This window comes from Cynocephalus volans, chromosome 8 (assembly GCF_027409185.1).
Source record: "Cynocephalus volans isolate mCynVol1 chromosome 8, mCynVol1.pri, whole genome shotgun sequence".
Classification (NCBI taxonomy): Eukaryota; Metazoa; Chordata; class Mammalia; order Dermoptera; family Cynocephalidae; genus Cynocephalus; species Cynocephalus volans.
The window spans coordinates 109,177,163-109,202,743 of record NC_084467.1 but is presented as its reverse complement, the minus strand read 5'-3'; the positions used below and the strand labels follow the sequence as shown (position 1 = coordinate 109,202,743).

At 38.4% G+C, this 25,581-nt stretch overlaps 1 protein-coding gene and 1 pseudogene across 1 annotated transcript; one reads left to right on the top strand and one right to left on the bottom strand.

Moving 5' to 3' along the window:
- Positions 1-3,931: 3,931 nt before the first annotated feature.
- On the bottom strand, positions 3,932-25,357 carry GABPB2 (GA binding protein transcription factor subunit beta 2). The gene is made up of 9 exons (XM_063104599.1): positions 25,296-25,357; positions 21,823-21,966; positions 20,001-20,168; positions 19,278-19,472; positions 16,741-16,879; positions 11,615-11,728; positions 9,022-9,207; positions 4,713-4,840; positions 3,932-4,573 (listed from the first exon to the last, which is right to left on the bottom strand). Exons 2-9 carry the CDS (start codon positions 21,928-21,930, stop codon positions 4,361-4,363), a joined length of 1,251 nt encoding a protein of 416 aa, XP_062960669.1. The 5' UTR covers positions 21,931-21,966; positions 25,296-25,357; the 3' UTR covers positions 3,932-4,360.
- LOC134384263 (small ribosomal subunit protein uS5-like) lies at positions 23,319-24,094 on the top strand (annotated as a pseudogene).
- Positions 25,358-25,581: the final 224 nt, after the last annotated feature.

The window sequence follows — 25,581 nt, the reverse complement described above, 5'->3', positions numbered from 1 at the left end:
TTGTTTTTGTTTTTTGGCAGCTGGCCAGTAAGGGGATCAGAACCCTTGATCTTGGTTTTACAACACTGCACTCTAACAGAGCAACCAGCCAGCCCTATACCAAGTACTTTAGAGGTGAACCTCAAAAAAACAAAAAGTGGGAAAATCTATATGTATATATAAACGTACACACTAACATACACTCAGCAAAGGAGTATAAAAAAATACCCTGGCCTGGGCTAGCCGGTTAGCTCAGTTGGTTACAGCAGGGTGTTATAATACCAAGGTCAGGGGTTCAGATCGCAGTACTAGGTAGCTGCCAAAAAAAATAAAATAAGATAAATAAAATTACTGTTACCAAATACCCTGGTCATACAATACCTAACTTCAAGTGGACAGCCCTTTGGTAAATTCATTTTTTTACATTGATACAAAGAAAGAAGTCATTTTGTATGACATAGATTTCTAACATTACTGAGCAGACACAAAAATTTTAATAATGCAATGGTAAGACTGAAGAAGGGGTAAAGGCAAAGTCAAAAATAACAATGCATATCTGACAGAGAAAAAGAACATCTTTTAAGGCACTGAGTTCAAAATATAGAAAACCTAAAACCAAGTTCTCCCATATTTCAATTAAGAGACCTCAACTCTGGCATTACAATAAGATATCCCACAGAAGTAGTGATGGGAAGGGAATGCACAGTTACACATTTATAATTAATTTCCCTGAAGCTAGGAACAAGAACAGAAGTAGTAAAATTTGTTTCTTTCTCTTTTTGTAGGGAAGGCTTAGTACCAAAATACAAATGTAGGGTCCAAAATTCCTGACATAATATTGATACTGCTAAAGCAGCTTTATTTTAAAGATGATAAATGTCCTAATCTCCAAGTGTCCCCTCAAGCACCAACTCTGATCCACTTGTCTTATTTGATTCTCAATAATGCAATCTTGCCAATAAGCCAGTTGGAATCCCCTAATCCAGATCTAAGTTACATTTTCCCCTTCCATGACTGATCCAGAAAGATATGTAAAAATCATGGAATGATATTTCCATTAATGCATTCAATATTTAATTTCTAACTACTTCATGGCATCCTGACCTACCATTTTCCCCAAGGCAATACAAATGGAGATCAAATCCTATTTCCCTTTTTTTTTTTTTTTTTTTAAAGATGACCGGTAAGGGGATCTTAACCCTTGACTTGGTGTTGTCAGCACCACGCTCAGCCAGTGAGCGAACCGGCCATCCCTATATAGGGATCCAAACTCGTGGCCTTGGTGTTATCAGCACCACACTCTCCGAATGAGCCACAGGCCGGCCCCTATCCATCTCTTTTTAAAGACATTTCCCTTCTCTCCCTCCCTACCCCAGCCTCTCCTCCAACAAACCCTATCTCAGAGACCCCATCATCAAAAATGACTTGGCCTGTATTAGAGGTTTTTTTTGGGTGGGAATGATAACTTCTACAGAAAAAATAATAATAATAAATAACTCCTAAACAGTTTCCAAATAAAGAGGGGAATCTATATACTCTGAAGGGAGCATTGGATGGACATTCCCTGTCCCCAATCAGTAGCTATCCCAGAGAGTGAGGTGGCTGGACCTGAATATCTTCTGCAGAGTTAACCTCCACAGCCCCTTAACAGGGGCGAAAAAAGGAATTAAAGTCGACACATGGCACCAAGAGCATAAACAAAAGACATCTAAATGATACTTGGTCCTTTCTATCGTTAAGCTAAGGCTCTGAAATGCCACACGCAGCAGCCTATTGTAAACACCTGATTCCCAAAGGGACGCAGAAAAAAGAAAAACATTGCAAACAGGAACAGGATGATTTGATAGACGATACCACAATTTCATCCTCACCTTTACCGAAACTCTTCCACTGAATATCCCTGTCATCCCCAACTACTAGAATAATTCCAATCATCTGGGAAGTGTTCAGTACTCAGATCCATTGAGAAACCTAGCTAAGGTTGCCAGTAGACAAGATTAATTTCAAAACTGATATTTTTGCCTATAAACCTCTGACAGCCAATTCTGTTTGTTAAATTTGGTTTGGCAGGTTACATTTTCAGTCTGTTTTGAGCCCAAAATGATTCTACACCTCTGCAAATTATTTCACTAATCAAAGTAAATAGAACCATGTTAACTGTCAAGTTTTTTCCAAATTAAAAATGCATTTTTTAGGGCCGGCCCATGGCTCACTTGGGAGAGGGCAGTGCTGATAACACCAAGGCTGTGGGTTCGGATCCTATATAGGGATGGCTGTTTAGCTCACTGGCTGAGCGTGGTGCTGACAACACCAAGCTAAGGGTTAAGATCCCCTTACCGGTCATCTTTAAAAAAAAAAGGGGCCGGCCTGTGGCTCACTCGGGAGAGTGCGGTGCTGATAACACCAAGGCCACAGGTTCGGATCCTATATAGGGATGGCCAATTCGCTCACTGGCTGAGCATGGTGCTGACAACACCAAGCTAAGGGTTAAGATCCCCTTTCTGGTCATCTTAAAAAAAAAAAAAAAAATGCATGTTTTCCCCATGATCACTAACTAAAAAAACAATATTCTAAACAGTTATTCAAATGTTTATTTGGCACACCTCCCTCTGGTTTCCTCCTCTAATTTACAACAATGCAAACAAGCAAGCAAGCCTAGAATGATGAGGGCCCAATTTCAAAGGCAATAACTCAGTAATGTAACCTTGCCACTCTCTCTCTCTATCTACATTCTCTTTCTTTGGGGAAAACTCCATGATGACATATAAAGAAAACCTAGCAATGAAACACGTTCCAAAAGTCTCTGGGCATAGGGAGTTGGCATAGTGGGAGAGAAGGGAGGAAGGTAAACAAGTATCTGACAAGAATCTTTGGTTCTTTACTTCAGGGCACTGATAGTTCTTATTTCCTCTGTCAACACACACTGAGAATGAAGTTCTGTACTAGGCCCAAACTTAAAGAAAAAGAGCAATCTACTCATCCCCAATCAAATGGAAATAAAATTATACAACATCATCAGCATTCATCTCCACCCCCCCACCGATTTTTTTGCACATAAGAGGATACCATGTAAGCTCCACAGAAAAGCACACATGTGGCCTGAATGCCACTTAGAAAATTCAACAAAGTTGATTAAAATCTATAAATTAAAGAGCTTGAGCTTGATATTATAAATAAATGTTTGGAAGCAAGTTGTTCTGACAACAGACTACCTTCATGATTGTGATTTAATAAAATCCAGCCAGAGAAAAGTAGTATCTCAAGACCGGAGTTTCATAGTCCCACAAGCCTCTTTTAGGCCACTTTCTAGCACTGTGGAAACACAGCCTGGAGGATTTTGGTTGTATATACACCTCTCTCACATAAACAAGTTTTCTTTCCAGTTTTTTAAAACTCTATCTGTTTCTTTCTTTTTTATTTTTTAAAGATGACCAGTAAGGGTATCTTAACCCTTGACTTAGTGGTGTCAGCACCACGCTCTCCCAAGTGAGCAAACCAGCCATCCCTATATAGGGATCCGAACCCGTGGCCTTGGTGTTATCAGCACCACACTCTCCTGAGTGAGCCATGGGCCGGCCCATCTATTTTGGTTTCTTAAACTGGCATCTGAGCTATAGGCACACAATGGATACAAATTTGTCAAGCAATCACAAATTTCTTTTTTAGTGAAATTAATTCAGGATAGTTGGGAATTCTTACTCCTTTGGAAGTGAAATACATTCCTTTTCTCTTCCTAAAAGCTTCTAACCTCCTTCCCAATTAGTTTCTCCAACAGATACACATCATAAATCTAAGGCAAATTTTCAAGTCACTTGATAAAAAAATTATTAAAGGTTCTTAGTGTGTATGTATTAGGAATGTTATCTTAAAATCTTTTGATAGAAAGTTAGTTCTTTAAAAAAAGATAATAAACAATTAACACACAACATCCAGCATTCTGTTACCTCTATGATTAAAGCAATGATGTGAGCTGAGAAATTTGATCCTTATTCTTTTGGCCCCTCAGAAGTGTTTCCTAAATATGGCTTTGCATTTTCCAGTTGCACAGAGAAGCTTTCTCAGCCCAAGCACTATACTCTGCTATAGTTTTCTTCTCAAGTTTTTTTTCCTTTTTTTTGACAGCTGGCTGGTACAGGGATCTGAACCCTTGGGCTTGGTATTATCGACACCACACTATAACCAACTGAGCTAACTGGTCAGCCTGGAAATTTTGAATTTTTATACAATGTTTGTCCTCTGTATTTTCTTTTTAAGAGGAATAAGATGAACACAGTGCAGGTTGTGGCCCTTGCATGTTAAGATGAAACAGTTTCCATGGACACTCCAGTATGAGTTTCTGTGGTCCCTCCTGACCCAGTCACTTCTGTCTCTCTCTCTTCCACTATCCCTCTGTGACAACTACAGCATCTAACTCAGCCACCTCTTCAACCATGGTAAAATCAATTCCATTGGACTGCTGTCGGGCCACGGCTTCTAGCTTAAGACGGTACTGTTCTGCCTCCTGCTCTTTCTTAAGGAGCTGGTGCCGGTATTCCTGGGCTCTTCTATTGGCCTCCTGGAGTTTCAGCTGTAGTAGCTCTTTTTCGCTGCCTTCCTGTAAAAGTAAACCATGTCACCAGCAGGTAAGAATTCCTGATCCAGACAGTAGACAAAAAGATGAAGAAGGGTTCATGCCTTGATAGTTATGGCTTTCGATTCTTTCCTTTCTCTTCTATCACTGCTAAAAACATTACCTTGCTTCCTTCCACACTGTTTGTCATCACTTCTATCCTTGGTTTCTTTATCAGTGGCAACTTCTCTGTTTCTTCTTCCTCTTCAATTACAGTATCCTCTGCAACCTGACCAGCAGGTACTGTTAGAACTACAAGCCAAAGGACACCAATTGGAGGTGATGAATACACAGTAATACAGAGAGATTTTGCTTGCTTTTGATTAGAAAACTGAAATATATTCTTCGACATATTATTTTTCATATCTTTTTGGATTTTACAGTCAACAAGTAAGGCATGGCTCTGCAGAGAGAAACAAAAAAGATTAAAGAGGTACTAAGAAGGTCTCAGGAAGAAAGGGTATAGATTTGCAGGTTGGAAAGCCATGCAGTTAAGTCCCAGTTCTCCTATATAAAGATAAATCCCAGACTCATATAAAGATATCTGACTCTTGGTCAGCAGCTATGACCAATTAGCTTATCAATTTTACATGAATAAGTCTATTTGTCTATGGGAAAAAAAATTCTTTTTTTTTTTTTTTTTTTTTTTTTTAAAAGATGACCGGTAAGGGGATCTTAACCCTTGACTTGGTGTTGTGAGCACCACACTCAGACAGTGAGCGAACCGGCCATCCGTATATGGGATCCGAACCCGGGGCCTTGGTGTTATCAGCACCGCACTCTCCCGAGTGAGCCACGGGCCGGCCCGGAAAAAAAATTCTACAGGAATAACATGTCTAAACAAGGCCTGAAGTCTTTACGTAAGATTTTTGAGAAACTTCTAATGAAACAGGTTGCCATTAACTGTACCTAAATTATTTCTCTTCTTGTCTATGGCCATACCACCCTGAACGCACCCGATCTCGTCTAAATTATTTCTCTTCTCATAGGTAAGTGAAAAAAAGGGTCAACACACATATGCCCCCACACACAACTCCCATGACACACTATACACCTATCAGAATAGCTAGAATAAAAAAAAGGTGATAAAAGTAAATGCTAGAGAGAATGTACAGAAATTGGATTATTCAGAAATTGCTGGTGGGAATGTAAAATGGTATAACCACCCTACAAAACAGTTTGGCAGTTTCTTACAAAACTAACCTTGCACTTACCATATGACCCAGCAATTGTACTCTTGGGCATTTATCCCAGAGAACTGAAAATTCAGTTCCCGAAAGAACCTGTATGTGATTGTTCCTAACAGCTTTGTTCTTAGACAGCTGAAAACTGGAAACTACTCAAATGTCCTTTAATGGGTAAATGGTAAAACAAACTGTGGTACATCCATACTATGGAATAAGACTCAGCAATAAAAAGGAATAAACTATTGATGCAAACTACTTGGATGGATCTTAAAGGAATTGTGCTGAGAGAAAAAAGCCACTCTCAAAAGATTACATACTATATGATTCCATTTATATAACATTCTTGAAATGACAAAAGTGTAGAGAACAGATTAGTGACTGGTTCCCAGAGGTTAGGAATGGGGTGGGAAGGAGGTGGCTGTGGATATAAAATGGTAGCACAGGCAATCCTTGGGATGGAACTGTACTATATCTTCACTCTGGTGGTGCTCACACAAATCTACACATATATTAAATTGCACAGAACTAAGTGCACACATTTAAATGAATAAACATGAATGCATGTAAAACTGGAAAAATCTCAACATGGCTGGTGGACTGTATCAATGTCAATTTCCTGGCTGTGACATTGTACTAGAGTTATGCAAAATGATATCATTGGAGGAAACTGGGTAGGGGATTTCTCTGTATTACTTCTTAGAACTATATATGAATCTATACTCATCTCAAAATAAAGTTAAAAATTATATTTATACTTTAGGATGCACTATGATTTTTTAAAACAGATTTACCTCGTCATTTGATTTGGCTGATTTAAAAATTAGGTTGTGGGCTGGCCAGTTAGCTCATTGGTTAGAGTGTAGTGCCGATAACACAAAGGTAAAGGGTTCATATCCCCTACCAGCCAACTGCCAAAAAAATAAAATAAATAAAAATAAATAAAAATTAGCTTGTATTCCTGGGTTCCTGGGTACTCATCAACTGATAGCAGTAGAAAGCAGCTTAGATGTATGAGTATACTGAATGGAAATGGGACTTTGTCTGGGATTTAGATTTCCTAAAGATAGGGCTGGTGGATTAGCTCAGTTGGTTAGAGCACAGTGTTATAACACCAAGGTCAAGGGTTCAGATCCCTATACCAGCCAGCCGCCAAAAAAAAAAAAAAAAAAAAAAAAAAAATTCCTAAGATAATTCACAAAATCTCAGTTTTCCTTCTTCAGCCCTAGTTAAACACATTTGTAAAAAGTAGTGTAATTCATTTAGGCAAAACCTCTAATGCTATTCTTTTTCTCCAAAACAACTCACTTCTCATTTATTTATCTCCAATTATAAGCAGAGGCTCCCACCTATCCAATGAGTCCTAAAAAACTTAAAATGATAACTATATTCACAAAACATCAGTAGTATACAAATAAGAATTTATGATACCAAAATCTGGATTACAAACGTTTAATTCCTATCTTCTCTTCCCATACTGGAGAGATCCATCAATTCAAATAATTTGAAAATTAAGGGCTGGCCTGTGGTTCACTTGGGAGAGTGTGGTGCTGAGAACACCAAGGCCACAAGTTTGGATCTCTATATAGGGGATGGCCAGTTAGCTCACTTCAGAGAGCGTGGTGCTGACACCACCAAGTCAAGAGTTAAGATCCCCTTACTGGTCATCTTTAAAAAAACAAACAAAAAAACCCCCAAATAATTTGCAAATTATAAAACCCCCATAATCATTTAGACCAAGTTAAAATTTTGGAGACACAAATAAAGGAAATTAATCAATGCTCCTCTTTTCAAACTCCAATTTTTTTTTTTTTTTTTTTGACCGGTAAGGGGATTGCAACCCCTGGCAAGGTGTTGTCCTCACCATGCTCAGCCAATGAGCACACCGGCCATCCCTGTATAGGATCTGAATCCGGGGCTTCAGCGCTACCAGCACCGCACTCTCCCGAGTGAGCCATGGTGCTGACCCCAAACTACAATATTTTTAATGTATATGGGTTCTTTCTCTTTTTGAAAAAATTTTACATACATTTTCTTGTTTTTTTTTTAAAGATGACCAGTAAGGGGACCTTAACCCTTGACTTGGTGTTGTCAGCACCACGCTCTCCCGAGTGAGTGAACCGGCCATCCCTACATAGGGATCCAAATCCATAACCTTGATGCTATCAGCACCACACTCTCTCAAGTGAGCCACAGGCCAGCCCTTACTTACATATTTTTTAGTAAGTAATACATTACATGGTTCAAAAATTAAAAGCTGGGGCCAGACCCCTCCCATTTATAAAATACAAATATAGCATATTCTACACACTGTCCTGTGTCTTGCTCTTGTCATTTAACAATACATCTTGGAGATAGTTCCACACTGGTATATAAGGAGTTTCCTGATTGTTATTTACAACTGCATAGTATTCCACTGTATAGATGTACAATAATTTATTTACCCAGTCCCTTATTGACATATACTCAGGTTATTTTCAATCTTTATTAGCACCGCACTCTCCCGAGTGAGCCACGGGCCAGCCCTATTTTCAATCTTTAACAACCAAAAATAATGCCGTAATGAATAACTTAGTATATATGTCATTTCCGTGTGAGTATAAATTCATAGAAAAAAACTATTTAGCCAAAAGGCATGTACATCTTTAATACTGATGGATGTTGCCAACTTGCTCTTTAGAGGACCGATTAATCTATACTCTCACAAGTGATTTACAACGGTGCCTGTTGCCTTATACCTTGAAAATATAGTGTTATAATAGTATCTCAGTGTAATATTTGCATTTCTCTTCTTATGAAATAGATTGAACATATTTTCATATTTTCAAGAGCCATCAGTATTGGTTCATATTATTTATTAATTTTCTCTTCCTTTTTATTTTATGTTTATTTTGGGGGGTTTTTATGCAACTGGCCAGTAAGGGGATCCGAATCCTTGACCTTGTTACCTTGTTACCAGCACCACATTCTGCCAAGTGAGCTAACCAGCCAGCCCTATGTTTTTCTTTTTCTGCATTTAATGTTTCATATTTGTTATTTTTCTACCAGATCATAAAAACTCACATTTTATACATATTAGAGAAATTAGCCTTTGCCAGCCTGGTTTGTTTCTTTTTCAGAGCTTCTTTGCCTCATATTGAATCTGGCATTCTCTCACTTCCATTATTTGTTTTAATGCCTCATTTTTAGGGGAGTGTGGAGTGTCTAAAAGATCTTTTAATAAACAATTATCTACATGGGATAACTCACCTTGATGTCCATCTTGCATAGTTACAATAAATGGCTGGCCAATGCCTCCAGTAGGGATTGCAGTTTGGATATTACCCAGAGGGACTCCATCAGTCACTATAGTGATGACCCTTTGGCCTCCACTGCCCACCACTTGCTGGATTGATGAGTCAACAGAATTTCCCTCTATGATTTCCTCTGAATTGGCTAGAGACGACAAAAGTAAATTTAAAATTTCATCTTTTTAAAAGATGGATGTACAGTAATTTTAGCTTCCTTGAAGTTGACAATGTTCAGGGAAAGGAAAAATTGAAAAAAAAAATAGATTCAATGAACAAAAGTTTGCTTTGTGAACAAGGCTAAGTCAGAGGAGAAAAGAAAATAGGGAATACATTAGAACGTATTTTCTAAAATGTCTTCATTGAGATGTTAATAGCTTTCATTAAAGATGAGTTCTATGTTTAATACATTTTCAAAATGCTGGTTTAAATATGTTTAAACTTTTTTGTTTGTTTTATAGGAAGTTTCAGACTTGAATAGGCAAATGAGCACTGTGATTCTCCAACAGGGTATAAGGTATGCTGAGTTTCCTCAGCATATTTGATCTTGGAACCCATTTTTCAGGGAGCATATTGAAAGTCTAAATAAATCTATGGAACACAGAAAAATAGCTATAAATTAGAGCACATCATTTCTATAAGAAAATGGGGACATTTAATAGTGAATTAACAAAATAATATATCAAGTAGTCAGAACATTGAAGTTTGACAGACAAAAATGGCAGGTGGCTTTTCTAATCTGATAGATCAACAGCAATAATTATTTGTTTAATTAATTAATTAATTAATTTACTTTGGCAGCTGGCCAGTACAAACCCAACAGCAGTATTTAATAACAGCTAACACTTTCTGACTACTTACTATGTGCTAGTTACCTTTCTATGAACTTTACGTGTATTATGTTGAATAAAGATTTTCAGTTTGGTTAGTCAATATCCCAATAACAAAGCACTATTATGGAAGACAAATGCTACCACTATGGAATTTCTCTATTTAAAAAGTCACAGGTAGAATTTTTCAATAACAAATGCGTATGGAGCATCCATATGAGGCACATTTAGGTAGTTCAATGGAAATAAAGCATTCACACCTCTTGGAAACAAAGAACAGTTAAATGTTATAGCTACAAGGACATCGATAGATAATCTAATCCAACCTTCATGACAGAAATGAGGAAACTAAGGCCTGGAGAAGTTAAGTGATTTATCCAAGATCAAAGAGCAAACCAAAAGAATAGCAAGGACAAGTTTAATACATTGCTTTTCCCTCTGCCATGACACTCACTCATACACATATGAGTAGAGATCTTTATGATGACTGCCAGTCAGAAAAATAGAATTGGAATTGGAGGAATGTTCTCACCACCCAAATGTCAGTAACAAAGAGAAATCAAAACAGTCTGCTTTCATTCATCATGAAGTAGACTGCTAGAGGGTTGCAGAAAGATTTCTAGATGACTACTCAGCCCAACCTATGTGACTATCTGTCCTTAACTATGTGAAGCCCTAAGCTTTTCCCCCATAGACCACTGCCTCTGGCTAAGTGACTTGAAACCTTTTTGTTTTAAATATCAGAAGGGCACTATACAGCATACATCTGCCCAGTTCCATTGGAAATGCCAAAATAGGGCCAAGCCCGTGGCGCACTCGGTAGAGTGCTGCGCTGGGAGTGCGGAACGCTCCCGCCGCGGGTTCGGATCCTATATAGGAATGACCGGTGCACTCACTGGCTGAGTGCCGGTCACGAAAAAAAAAAAAAAAAAAAAAAAAGAAGTTTAAAAAAAAAAAAAAAAAAAGAAATGCCAAAATAACACCTCCAATAACACCTCATATGACAATGAGAAAGGTAGCAATCCCATGTATTTTAATACTTTGATACAAGACACATAAGCTGCTATTTTGAGTCATTCTATCATAGCATCAGTCAAAACATAACATAGAGTATCTCCAAAACATCTGCTAATATAAGACTAAACATTTCTTTTCTTTTTTTTTTTTTTTTTAAAGATGACCGATAAGGGGATCTTAATCCTTGACTTGGTGTTGTCAGCACCATGCTCACCCAGTGAGCCAACCGGCCATCCCCATATGGGATCCGAACCCGTGGCCTTGGTGTTATCAGCACCACACTCTCCTGAGTGAGCAACGGGCCAGCCCCATAAGACTAAACATTTCAATCTAAAGCTACTGGAGTCAGGGCAAACAAACTTCAAACTAAAAATACAGACACTGGCCACTTAGTTCAATTGGTTATAGCATGGTGCTGATAACACCAAGTCCAGGGTTCAATCCCTGTACTGGCCAGCAAAAACAAAACAAAACAAAGCAAAACACTGTAAAAATACAGAGGAGTAACTCAGTCATTCTCTGATATTCCACTGTCTGACTCAATCACTTAGCAATTTTTCTTTCTGATGCTCAATGATACCACACTCCTTTTTCCTAGCTGCCTCTAATTAACTATAATTCTTTAATATTTCATGCAAATTAAATCTGCTGGAGATTAAAAAACAAAAGAAGAAATGGTGATTTACCCAGCAGAAGTCCCTTACCTACCTGTGGCTCTGTGTGAGTTGGAGAGGGGGGCTGATGCCTCAGCAAGAGCTGCAAGGGTAGCCAACACAGAGGTGGTAGAATTTGAGAACTGTACTGTTGAGGCCTGGGGGTCACCTATTTCAGTAGAAAAGGCAAATGAGGACCAATGTAGAGAATAAATCGAGGCAGACTAAAAACGGCTTATTAAATTAAAACCTCAGCTTTTCACTCTACTGTCTTTAATCTTGTTCTCTAATCCAAATCTAAACCAATTATTATGGTGTCAAAATTCTTAAGGTTTAAAAAGTTTTTCCTTTAAAGTGGATTAAATTAATATGCTTGGTACAGGGCCACTACATTCCCCTCATTTTATCATTCTCTTGGCACTGCCAATGCTGAGCATTAGTAGTTAACACACCAAGAGTGCCACCCACTCCCTCTGCTGACTGTGCAGAGCTCTCCTTGGCAGCAGGCAGTAAGTATACAAAGCATGCCTCACCTCAAGCTAAGCAGTGGTGAAGGAATAGGCCCTTCCTGACTTTACTCAACCGTACTACCTCTGTTCACCTAGATAGGTGAGAAGAATAGGATTCACCTCTAGTGCAGGGAGAATTAAAATCCTCAAGGTTCATATATTGAATGTCAAAGGGAAGTACAATCAACTAATGCTAAAAACAGTAATTATCTACTTTTAGTTGAGTCGTGATGTGCTTTAAAAAAAAACTTTGTTCATCACCTTTTTCTCCTGTATCTGTGTGCTATTCTCACAGCTAAATTCTTTATCTTTTTTTTTTCTTTTTCGACTCACAGCTAAGTTCTAAGACGGAAGTACATTAGATCTGGCAACAGGCATGCCTAAATTTATGAACCAAAAGTATTTATTCAACAGTTTTACATAAATTTAACTTTTTAAAAGTGAATTGTATTTCCCTATGTCTGTCACTATAATTTCAGTGATACATATTGTGCCAAGTATGAATTTACTGCCTCTCAGCTCCAAATCTATCCTTCTTTGCCCCTGTCTTGTGATGCTGGAGCTGGACCCTATAAACATTTCTTGTCAGCTGGCATGAGATTAAGCTTTGTCAGTACAGTAGTAGTGGCTGCTCCCTATTAGCTATTTCTGTATTCTTTAGAGTTCTCACCCCTTAATAGTGACCCACTGTTCCTAATTAATAATTCTTTATAAATTACACATACTTGTTTATAAATTATATATTTTAAAAATTTAGAAATTATATGTATATGTTTATATAGTTAAATTATACAAATCATCATGTAGTTTGTCCTCTTTCCAGAGATATACTTATCTTCTTTTTAAATGATTTCTTAATTTTTTTCGTGTGTTGACTGGCTGGTATGGGGATCTGAACCCTTGACTTTGGTGTTATCAACACGGTACTCTTACAGAGTGAGTTCACCAGCCAGTCCATGTTCTCTTAATTTTTAAGTTTTCCTACTATCTATGCTTAAAGATTCTTTCCAGCTTTTCTTCTATCAAGAAGTCATTTATTTGTAAAATACTTATGGAAACTCCTATTTAACACTCCTTATAGAAAACCTTTCCACAGAGCAAAGAATACTTTTCTGATGTGATTAATCTACGTAAACTAACTGGTTTATAAATTTAAATTCCAGCAGATTTTCCTTAAAAAGGTTGATTACTGGTATCTTGTGTAGGTACTCCTCACAGCTACAAACCATCTTAGTCAAAAATTTGGGGAGTGGGAATGAGGGTGGAGATAGTGATGATAACCAATTTTATTCTAATTCTCTCATAAAATACCCAGGGAATCAAGTGGTCTGAGTGGAACACAGTATTTGACCTCCACAAGGAGTCTATGTCTATCTAATGATTCCAGGCGGAGCAAGATTCAACCACAGCCTATTCCCGAATTTTCCTGCTCAGTTCATGCTTTTCTTGTCACTCAGCCTGTCATACCAAATACTGATACTGGAACTCACAAGTCCTCCTCAATTGAAACAAAGAACAAGCAATTTTTAGACACATGTCCCTCATGGAGGTTGGAATATATGTGACTATAAATCATAAGCAATCAAAAAACAAGGCTGTTATTATTTTACCACAGTTAAAAAAAGAAAAAAGAAAATCCAAGTCTCTGGTAATTAAAGTTCAAGTAGGCCAAGCATCAGGTAAGCTACCCAGCTTGGAGAATAGCTGTGTAGAACTCCTTCATGAGAAAAACAGTATATGCTTTTCAGTTTATGATGATTCCAATCTAATGGTGCTCTCCCTTTGATTCAAACACAACTCACCCAACTTCTCCTCAATAACAAAATGAAGAAAGAACATTTGTAAAAAACCAGGTTTAGTATTCTGACATGCACAGTTAAAACTGAAAAGAGACAATGCAAATTACTTCTTTATGCTTATCCTAGTGAATTAGAGGGGGAAAAAAGTACTTTAATGTTCAAGAATGTTAATTACTTCTCTTCAATGTAAGATGCAACATCAAATAAAGTAACATGTGAACTGATGCCATTGTTTTTGGAAGGGAAAAGGCATTATGAGTGATGACTCTTACCACCTATTCAGAACACGGCTTATAAAAATAATCTCTTCAGACCCGGATTTAGGAAAGTGAGCAATAACAGGCTAAACAATTTCAATAAGTTAGTGAAAACTAGAGCCAGAAAAACTAACCAATTTGCCCAAGGTCATATGGCTAGTAAGTGTCAGAACCCAGATTAGAATTTAATCCATCTGATTCCAAAGCCTATGCTGTTTATGAAGGAACACAAAGCTATTTATATTTGAATTTGGAGTGTATCTTATGATTGTGCAGAAACAGGAAATTCATCTTCATAACTTCGTTTTGCCCTGATTAATGTTTAAATTAGTCTGCCCTCCCAAATCCCTGCAGTTTGATGGTAGCACTGATGATGATTGATATCCTTAGACACAGATAGGAAATCTGAAAGTGAATTTTGCAATCTGGATTTTGGTATCAAAAATATTTACTAAAATGATAATCCCAGGATACTTTCAGTTAATTCTTTAAAAAATATTGGATGACGGGAAACAAGAAGCCCACAAACCATTCTATGTTCTCTCTCTCTTTTTTTTTTTATTTGGGCAGCTGGCCAGTTCAGTAATCCAAACCCTTGACCTTAGTGTTACAACACTGCACTCTAACTAACTGAACTAACTGGCCAACCATTCTAGAAAAGAAAATTCTTTAACTCAGTTGAATAACACACAACCCGAATAAGTCTTATAACTTCCCTCCTTTCTGTCATCTGCACTGATTAAGCATCAGGTAGGTCAATCCACTTAAGGGGGACAGCTAGGAAGAACTGCTTCATTAATAAGATGAGATTGGGGAGGTCAGCTCTATTTATGCTATTTATGTGATGGTTTAGCAATTTCAATTTGCAGTTTCAGCATAGGAAAAAAAGAAAGAAGAGTAGGTCTGCCAAAAGCTACACAACAAACATGATATTGGCTCCAGAAAACCAAGACAAAGAAAATCTATCTTGAATATGTTCAACTTTGCTTATCATTCCAGAGCAGGGTCTGGAGAATTTCAGTAGCCCAAAGACCAACTAGCTCTTTTCACATATTTGTGAACACATATCTTTATTGGCTTCTAAAGACTTTTGGATTATAAAAGCATTTGTTCTTTTTTTTTTTTTAAAGATGACCGGTAAGGGGATCTTAATCCTTGACTTGGTGTTGTCAGCACCACGCTCTCCCAAGAGAGCTAACCAGCCATCCCTATATAGGGATCCGAACCCATGGCCTTGGTGTTTTCAGCACCACACTCTCCCAAGTGAGCCACAGGCTGGCCCTAAAAGCATTTGTTCTAATCAATGTGATCTGAATCACTACAAATCCAAAAGGTTGTGAATGTTCTGATTACATATATATGTATATTTAAGCTAAATTTTAAAAATCATCCAGCTGAAAGCAAAATGATTTTAAATGACTGCTGATAGCCTATAAAATGAAGGTCACTATTGCCCCCTTGTGGGCATGACAGGGTCGACCTTCATTGAGAAGTTTTATTTTCATTTGATAGTTATTATTAAAGCCTTGCTATAAAATGGACAATGAAATACAAAATTTCAAAGTCTCACAATAACCTCATAAAGTAGGTATTATTTTATCCCACTTTTACAGATAAATAAACAAGGATGAGAGAGACAATTTTCCCAAGATCAGCAGTTAGTCAATCAATAAATAACTAAACACAGTTCTGATTCTAAAATTCTGTGTATATTATGTACATGTTTCTTCTATTTTACCACACTGCCTCTCAGTAATGCCTCATTCAAGATCCTTCCTTTGGTGTTATACAAACTTAACTAGGAATACAGTTGTTTGTTTGTTTGTTTGTTTATTTATTTATTAAATTTATTTATTTTTTTTTGGTGGCTGGCTGGTGTGGGGATCTGAACCCTTTGACCTTGGTGTTATAAACAGTAGTTTATTTTAAAATTAAAGTCATAAACAGAAAAAGAACCAAGAATCAACTTGAAAATTTATTTAAATGAGAACACAAGTTCCTCCACTGTAAAACAAATATTTGTAAAGGAAGATGTCGAAAATAAACTCATTTCTTCCTTTTTAGGTAGAAGTTTTTGTTTGAAACATACAGGTCTCAAAAGACCAACACCAAATATTTTTCTCTATTTTGTTTTTATATGTGCTCTAAAGAACAAATCAAATAATCACATGTACCTCTTTTATATTAACACTCCAACAGTCACTTATGTTTATTCTGCTTAATTTGTTACTGCTTGAGACTATGAATGTTTAGTTACTTCCCTTAGCAGTGCCATATCAAGGTACACTTATATTTTCATTTTGAGGTCAGTCATAATCCTTCAATAGATTAATAGATTAATCTGTAGAATATTTTACTTTTAACACAGTAAGTAATCATGTATAATCCCTACATATGATCTTTCCTTCTTCCAGAAATAAACGCCTTAGTTCTGAAATCTATTATAAAGCTTCTGTTTTGGAAATATTTTAATAAAGCAGTGGGTATCAGACAGTGTATGCATTCATCTCTAGGAAAACCTGGGGTTCTTTTTTGTTTGTTTTCGTTTTTGTTTTTAAACCTGGGGTTCTGATCATTTTTAAGCCTAAAATAAACGCCACATTATTAGAACATTACCTGAGGTTGATTTGGTGTTGGCTGAAGAAACAAGGCTTGCGAGGTTAACAACCCCTCCCGAAGTGAAGATGAAGGGAGCAGCCATAGTCACAGGGTTTGCTCTCTCAGGATCGGCATTTACCTGATTCTGCATTGCTTCCTACCAAACAAGGCAGGATATCTCAAAGTCAGAACACTTATTAGCTTTAGTTGTACAGTTCCTGAACAGCGTTTTACCACCCCAACCCCCACCTCCAGTGCTCCATCAAGCAGAACTAGTTCTGGCACAAAATTTCCCAGGGAACTCAAGAGTTCTCATTAAGACTACTGTTTTTATTTTCAGACCAGAGCAACAGAGATATTAGGTTGCTTTCCCAAGCTTCCTTTTACCTGAAGAAAGCAAAGGTGTATTATTTGCAAAAACTTCTAGATAATTTACTTAACTTCTCTGGATCTCATGTTTTATTTTCATTTGAAAAATCAAAGAGTTGGCCTGAATAGTCTAAAAAGTAATTTCCAGCACGAACATTCCATGATCAACCATCTATAAGACACTGTGCGAGTAGGAGATCCCTATAGAGAACCCACAGAGAACAACTACTTGTTCCATCCTGCCATTGAAGAAATTCCTAAGAGACAGTATAACAAGCAAATAAATGAGTGCCAGATTTTAAAGCCTAGTTCCATATGCTACACTTTTGCTTCCAGGGATATTTGCTCAATTTCAGTAAAAACTTGCTTGTCTTTATTTTATTTTTTTACTTTAAAAGCAGTTTTCTACAAATATGATCACTACTAAAATAGTTCAGTTAAGAAAGGGCTCTAAACAAGGAATTGAAAGTTGAAGAGGATAACCAGTCTATAGGGAACCATCTATCAGGAAAACAAACAAAAAACTGAAAATGCAGCAGAAATGACTATTTTTCATATGTAATTATCCCCTTGACTAAGAGCTCCAACTGAAACATTATCCATTCTTTGGACACTGTTAAATTCCTTCTTGAATCTGCCCCTCCTTCTATTCTCCACTATCACTTTCTCAGTTCAAGCCTTCATTGGCCCTCGCCTGGCCTAATGAAAGTCACCATATGGTTATTTAGCATTAAGTGTTTTCTCTCTCCAATCTCTGTGTCACACTCCAAACAGTCATCTTTTTAAACAAATCTAATCATACCAGTCCTCCATTTAAAAGCTTCTATTGGATCCCCATTGCCCACATACAGTTCAAACTCCTTCACATGCCATGTAATACCCCTATGTTCGAACTCAACCTAACTCTCAAGCCTCAGCATCCACCACTCCCAGACACCACTTATTTTGCCTGTTCTCTACTCACACAACTATTTACTCTTTCCTAACATTCCACATTTTCCTATCCTCTATGTCTTTCTTCATATAGTGGGTTTGTTTGTTTGTTTGTTTGGCAACTGGACAGTACAGGGATCAAACCCTGGACCTTGGTGTTATCGTTGCCATGCTCTAACCAACTGAGCTAACCAGCCAGCTGTCTTTGATTTGCTCTTTTTCGAGACTAAAATATAATTTAGGCTATAATTCTCTACCTATTTCTCCTTCAAAACTCAGTTCAAATCCTACATATACTTTTTTTTTTTTTTTTTAAATGACCGGTAAGGGGATCTTAATCCTTGATTTGGTGTTGTCAGCACCACGTTCAGCCAGTGAGCTAACCGGTCATCCCTATATGGGATCCGAACCCATGGCCTTGGTGTTATCAGCACCACACTCTCCTGAGTGAGCCACGGGCTGGCCCAAATCCTACATATACTTTAATACTTCCCTTAAGCATCATTAACACTCCCTCCTCGGTGCTCCCATAACACTTGCTAGATATCTGTGTATCACATAGTATTGTAATGCTTTACTTCCTGTTTTTACTCTTATGTTGTAAACACTCCAAAGGCAGGGCCATGTCCTATTCATTTTTATATCCCCCATTCAATTGTTCCCTGATATACAAGTGCTGGCTTAAGAAATTAATAATTGAGGGCCGGCCCTGTGGCTCACTCAGGGGAGTGCAGCACTGGTAGCGCTGAGGCCGCGGGTTCAGATCCTATATAGGGATGGCTGGTGCACTCACTGGCTGAGCGCGGTGCAGACCACACTGTGCCAAGGAAATCCCCTTACCGGTCAGAAAAAAAAAAAAAAGAAATTAATAATTGAAATCATTATGGCTAATTTTAATACTGTCTCACATCACTTGATATGTATTAAGAATAACACAAAGTGACTTTTAATATTGCCCCAAGTCAAATTTAATTAGAAAGGGAAATATCATGGAGAAAAAATTCTAAAGCCAAATTAATGTCATTTTTGTACTGGCCACAACTTTGTTCTTTAATCACCATGAATAATTCAGGGCTTTATAGAATGTTATTATTATTTTTTAAAATATACTAATGACACTGAGTCACAAGATGGAGACATATTATAAGTACTACTTAGATAAGATAGGGAAAATTCAGTTTTGATTCAACTCCTACAAAAAAATCCTTAACTTCAATTGAAGTATACTCTGGGGAGTATAAAAAGAACCACACCTGGAGGATGACCAAAATCTCGGCATTGTTTTTCTCCAGGGCTATGTCAAAGGCAGATTTCCCAAATTTGCTGAAAGCATGGACATCAGCTCCATATTTGATAAGTAACTCTACAACATCTCGATGGTGATGCTCTGTGGCCCAATGCAAAGCTGTCATCTTCAGCATGTCCTTGGCATTCACATCTGCACCATTCTGTCATAGAAAAGCAATTTTTTCAACAAATACTGCTTACAGTATCACAGGTGCAAGATCCCTTCACCAAATACAGAGGATTTCCATAGTAATTACACATAAATTTAGATCACATTTAAGGAATACAAAAGGGAAAAACATTTCTCAAATTTTCCTGAATGCTGACAGACATAATGTTTTCAATAAATGGGTCTTCTAAGGACATCACTGGGAAATTACAACAGATGGAAGAGGAAGGGGGAAAGAACAGATTTTTGTTGCATGTATTAACAAAGAGCTGAGTGCTTGAAAAAATAGGCATAAGTGCAGAGAACACCTGCAGAAAGGGAATGAAGAAAAATCAATAAAGTCTGTTTAGCCTTTAAAATATTAGAAAACAAACTCCTCACATCTATGACTCTGAAGGAGATGCAACTCAATGTCCTAAACTTAATCCTTCCCATCCCAGTTTCCTACCACTTGTTTAAGTAAGACAACAGGTGGATGTCTTTTTTTAACAACATAGCCCCACCACTATCCTTGCTTTACCCTAACAAGTAGTTCCACGATGTGCGCATGTCCATCAGCTGCAGCCATGTGCAAGGGGGTCCTGTCCACTTTGGTCCGAGCATCCCTGCTAACTCCTGCTCGAAGAAGCACTTCTGCTGTGGAATAATGACCATACTGGGCTGCAAGGTGGAGGGGTGATGTTCCAAGCTGCGGGAAAATAATACTCATTGAATATCCACTGTGTGAAGAGTCCTAGATCATTGCTGGAGAGATGTAAATGAACAAGAAGTGAATCCTTTGGTTCTTGTCTTTGCAGGAAGAATCTGGTTGGGCAGATAGGACTGAAGAAATGACTTAATTTAAAAATTAATATACTAATAGGCAAATAAATATACTACCAATTAAATAAGTGCTAAGTATAATGGCTTTAAGTCAGGTGAATTTATTTATCAGGTAAGATTCCCTAAAGAACATGTTTTTAAGCAGGGTTCAAAAGAAGGTAAAAAAAAAAAAAAAATGAATCAAAAAGAGCATTCTGAGTCAGGGGTAAAGAGAAGGTATAGACAGGTTCAAAATAATTCTTAGGAAAGGGGCAGAGATTAGAAAGCTACATGTGGGAATTGGGGTATAAATCTGATTGGCTGGAATAGAAGTTTGTTGCCACAGTAGAGCAGAGCAAGAAGATTGATGAGATTAAAAGGCAATAAAAATCTAGCAGTGGGTGCTGGCCTGTTACCTCACTTGAGAAAGCGTGGTGCTGATAACACCAAGGTCAAGGGTTCAGATCCCCATACTGTCCAGCCACCAAAAAAAGAAAAAAAAAATTAGCAGTGGTGTATCAACAGCTATAAGCAAGTCTCAATGCAGTGTCATCTCAATGTAGTAAATTTTCTAAGAGATATCAATCAGCATCTAGTTTGGCCAGAGATCTATTTCTTCCTTTGGGTTATGCTCTTTATTTTAAGCCTGTTTAGTTTATTCTTTGGCTTTCATATATTCAGCCTCTTTGCCTGACTGGATTTAAATTGCGCTTTTCAGGTCTATTTATAGAAATGCTAATCTTATGGGTTTCCTTTTCTTCCTTTTTGTGAAGTGGTAAGAACCTGTTGGCCTCTGAAGTTATGAATTAATCACTGTAGAATAGAGGTCACTCATTTTTAGAAATGTTAAAATTAATCAATACGAGGGGTTGGCCAGTTAGCTCACTTAGTTAGAGCATGGTGGGAATAAATCCAAGGTCAAGGGTTTGGATACCCTTACAAGCCAACTGCCAAACAAAATAAAATTAAGCAATTTGTACAAAATTTGTGAATGTTAAAAAAGCCCACATTATAACCTGGACCTGGATTTTCTGAAACTCTCTGTTCTCCAAGTTAGTTGTCTAGGCTCAAAAAATTACACCTTTCTCTTTAATGTTTTTTAAGAGTGGTAAAGGAAACAAAATAACTAGAATTCCTTATTAACCAGGACAGAATAGACAAAAAGAACAAAGAATTTATTAGTCTAGAATTGCACTCTTATTATACTGATTTTGTTTAATTTCTAGCTAATTACAGAAGCCTATAACTCAATTACACTCCAGAGAGAATTAAACTTTAAGAAAATACTCTAAAAAGCATTATAGAAAATCACAAGTATATAATACCTTACAATTACCACTTATATAGCCATAGGAGATTCTTTCAATTTGGAAAACTAAAAGGAAAAGAAAATCACATATTCAGCTGAGACAAAGAAAATAAAACACTTGTTAGAGGAATGAGATAGAAAAGGAATGAAATCAACTGTGTTTAGCTTTTAAGAAAAAGGCTGGTAAAAGCATGTATTGGAAATAATTAAGAGACCTTTTCATTAAGCTTACCCAATCTGTGGTGAATGGGGCTCCATTTGCCATCAATGTTCTCACTTCATCATCTTGGCCTTTTCTTGCTGCTTCTAGCAACCTCTTCCCTAAGTCCACCAAAGACATCTTTATGCATAGGAACAAAAGTTTTCAGGTAGCTGCCTGTAAAATGTTTTTAAAAGACTTCTTGTACTTGAATATATGTTAAGATACTTGTACATTTTAAGTTGACTGTCTGGTAGGTCAGTTACTTTTCAACCTCACCTACCACAAACAATAAGATATCTGAGAAAGAATCAGGCCCTAAAGGATAGTTCCTCACTTTCGATCTCCAGAAAAATGCTCCAGAAATATGTGTAACACATTACCACCTTTCTAGTTTATGAAATCAATAAAACAGCATTTCATCCCCTTGAAATGACCAGGGGTAGAGTAGGTTTTAAGGAACACAGTACAAAGCAATAAAACATACACCATGATTTTCAGGCAGGGACCAAGGAGGATGTCCACCTGTGGAACTGCTGATTGATGGAAATTATGGGAACACTTATTGGCAACTGACTACTCTTTCTGGAGGTTTACAGGTCTTTGGATGGCACAATGAAACAGGACACATCAAGGTTTCTAAATCAAACTGTATTTGTTAACCTTTTCTGTATCTTCTGACTGTGGTGTAAAGATATAATTATGCTTAAATTTGAGAGCAAACACTGACCTGCTTAGGCCAGCAGTTCAAAAAGTGTGGTACATGGACCCCTGGTGATCCCTAACACCCTTTCAGGGATCCATGAGGTCAAAACTATTTTTATTATAATACTAAGACATTATTTGCCTTTTTCACCACATTAACATTTGCACTGGTGGTGCGAATGCAAGGTGGGTATAACTGCTGGTGCCTTAGAACAAATCAACCTGTACTACTAGTTATCGTATTCTTCACTGTCATGTACTCATGGGAGAGGGGGGAAGCCAGTTCTACTTAAGAATGTCCTTAACCCAAATACATCGTTCCATTCTTCAAACAAGACAGGAAAAGCCTTATTTCTTATTATACAGAGATATAATCAAACTTTGGGATTAAAATGTAAATAGGTGTATACACATCACCCGATATAAAAAAGGTCTCCTAGAAATGTATTCTTCAAGGCTCTTTCTCTCCCTATCCTCAGTTATTCTTTTGAGTTAACCTGAAGCATCTATATTAAGTAAAAGTAAAATGTATTTTTAAAATAACAGCATTTTGAGAGGACTATGTGCCATTCTCCCTGTATCCTATGTCAATGCTGGCAGAACCCACCAGACAAAAGATATAACCTAACAGACTAGGGAACAGTCTAGGCAATTCCGACTCCCTGGCTACTAACAACAAAGGGAAAAACATTCTCTTTCACTGGATGTACCTCCACTTTCCCTATATATAAAGTGAGGAAACAAAATCTGGTTTCCTTCTTCTCCTAGAGAACACCAAATGGTGGATAACGCCGATACAGAAGGAGGGCCCTGTGGGCCCTAGAATGGGAGGGTGTGGCGGCTTCCACAGAGGCTTCTGGGGCCAGGATTGCGGCTGCAGAGCTTGCAGAGGCAAGGTCGAGGACAAGGAGTGGATCACCGTTACTAAGCAGGGCCTCTTGGTCAAGGACACGAAGATTAAGTCCCTGGAAGAGATCTACCTCTTCTCCCTGCCCATCAAGGAGTCTGAGATCATTGACTTTTTCCTGGGAACATCCCTCAAGGATGAGGTTTTTAAGATATGCACATGCAAAAGCAGACTCATGCTGACCAGTGGACCAGGTTCAAGGCATTTGTTGCCATCAGGGATTACAATGGCCACATGATCTGGGTATTAAGTGCTCCAAGGAGATAGTCACCGCCATTGAAAGGCCATCATCCTGGCCAAACTCTCCACTGTCCTGGTTCAGACAGGCTACTGGGGGAACAAGACTGACAAGCCCCACAATGTCCCTTGCAAGGTGACAGGCTGGTGCAGCTCTGTGCTGGTGTACCTCATCCCTGCCCCCAGAAGCACTGCCATTGTCTTGGCCCCCTGTGCCCAAGAAGCTGCTGCTGATGGCTGGTACTGACAACCGCTACACCTCAGCCAGGTGCTGCACTGCCACCCTGAGCACTACACTAAGGCTACTTCCAAGACTTACAGCTATCTGGCCCCTGACCTCCGGAAGGAGATTGTGTTCAACAAATGTCCCTAATCAGGAATTCACTGACTATCTTGTAAAGACCCACACCAGAGTCTGTGCAGAGGACCCAGGCTCCAGCTGTCACTACAACATAGTTTTATACAAGGAAAAATAAAATTAATTAGGGGCTGGCTGGTTAGCTCACTTGGGAGAGCATGCTGCTGGTAACCCCAAGGTCACGGATTCGGATTCCCATACCAGCCTGCTCCCCCCGCCAAAAAAAAAAAAAAAAAGTTAATTTTTAAATAGTTAATTAATTAAGGCTGTTTACAAAAAAAAAAAAATCTGTTCTAACCCTCCTCCGAGGATTTTGGAAATAAATAAAATACTGACTCCCTGCCCCCACAACACACAAGAACTTTGGGTAGGTGTGTTTTAATAATGTATGACGTGCTTGAGCTCTTGACAACAAAGTACTCTATTACCAAAGAGTGTTTACTTTTGTTTACATAAGAATTTGGGTGGGGCAGATAAGAATTTGGGTGGGGCAGTTCTCTCATTGTTATCAAAGCAAGTATGAAAACAGATGCTAAGAATATCTCTGCTGGACTGGGTAATCAAATGGTACGATGAAAATGTGGTCTCATCCAGTATGCCTATGTCTGCAAAAACAAAAAAAAATATGGTCCCAAATGGCCAAAAATATTAAATTGCAGGTAAGCCATAAAACATCCTTTTCTGGGATGGGGGAGAGGAATGGGATGACTTCTGCTGGTTGAAGGAAATCTGTGAGAATAGGACAAAGCTAATGAGGATAGGGGCAATTGAAGAACCCATTATCTAGCAATCATTTATTTTTCTTTTTGTATTGCACACGTCCCCACTGGGCGGCGAGATGTACAAACATCTGCAAGAACTGGAGGCGGGGCCGTTACTGCTCTTGTTCAGATTACTGAGCTCACTAATAATCTTTAGGTTATTATGGCGGTCAGAGAATTAGAGTCCCGGTTTCCCTCTCTATCACATCGGTACCTCACACCAGTGTCCTCTCTGACAGAGGGGAGTCATCGACCCCGGCTCCACACCGCCCCCTAGTGGTCACCTTTGTGGCCTTGGCTTCCCTTGGTCCAGCTCCCCAGCCTCAGGTCTTACACCCACCCCCTTCTTCACCTCCTCCCAGTCCCCTCCCCTTCCTCCCGACAGCATCCCCTTCTTCTCCGTCCCTTCCCCAGCTGCCCCTGCTTTGGTGAGGGGGTGCTGCTCGGTCGGGGCTGGGGAGCGGTGCGACTTCTCACGGCATTTTCCATTCCAGCCCTGACGCTCCCCAGAGTATACGCATGTCTTCTTCCCTCTCACCTCCTCGTCCGGGACGCTGCCGGCTGCGCTTTCCCCGAGGCTGCCGGTGTGGTCCCGTTTCCTTCTCTAGTTAAGACTCCCTGTCAGTGACGGTTACTTTTTGGCCTTTTCATATATGCATATTTTGGGGGCCTTTAGCCCCCCCTCCTGGAGAAATGGAGGCAACAAAATGGCGTACCCGGAAGTGAAGGCGCTGCGAATATGAGTTCTGGCGGAGGAATCTGCGGAGAGAAAATGATTAGAAAACCCACATTTCCATTCGAACAGAAAGATGATGCGGCTCTGA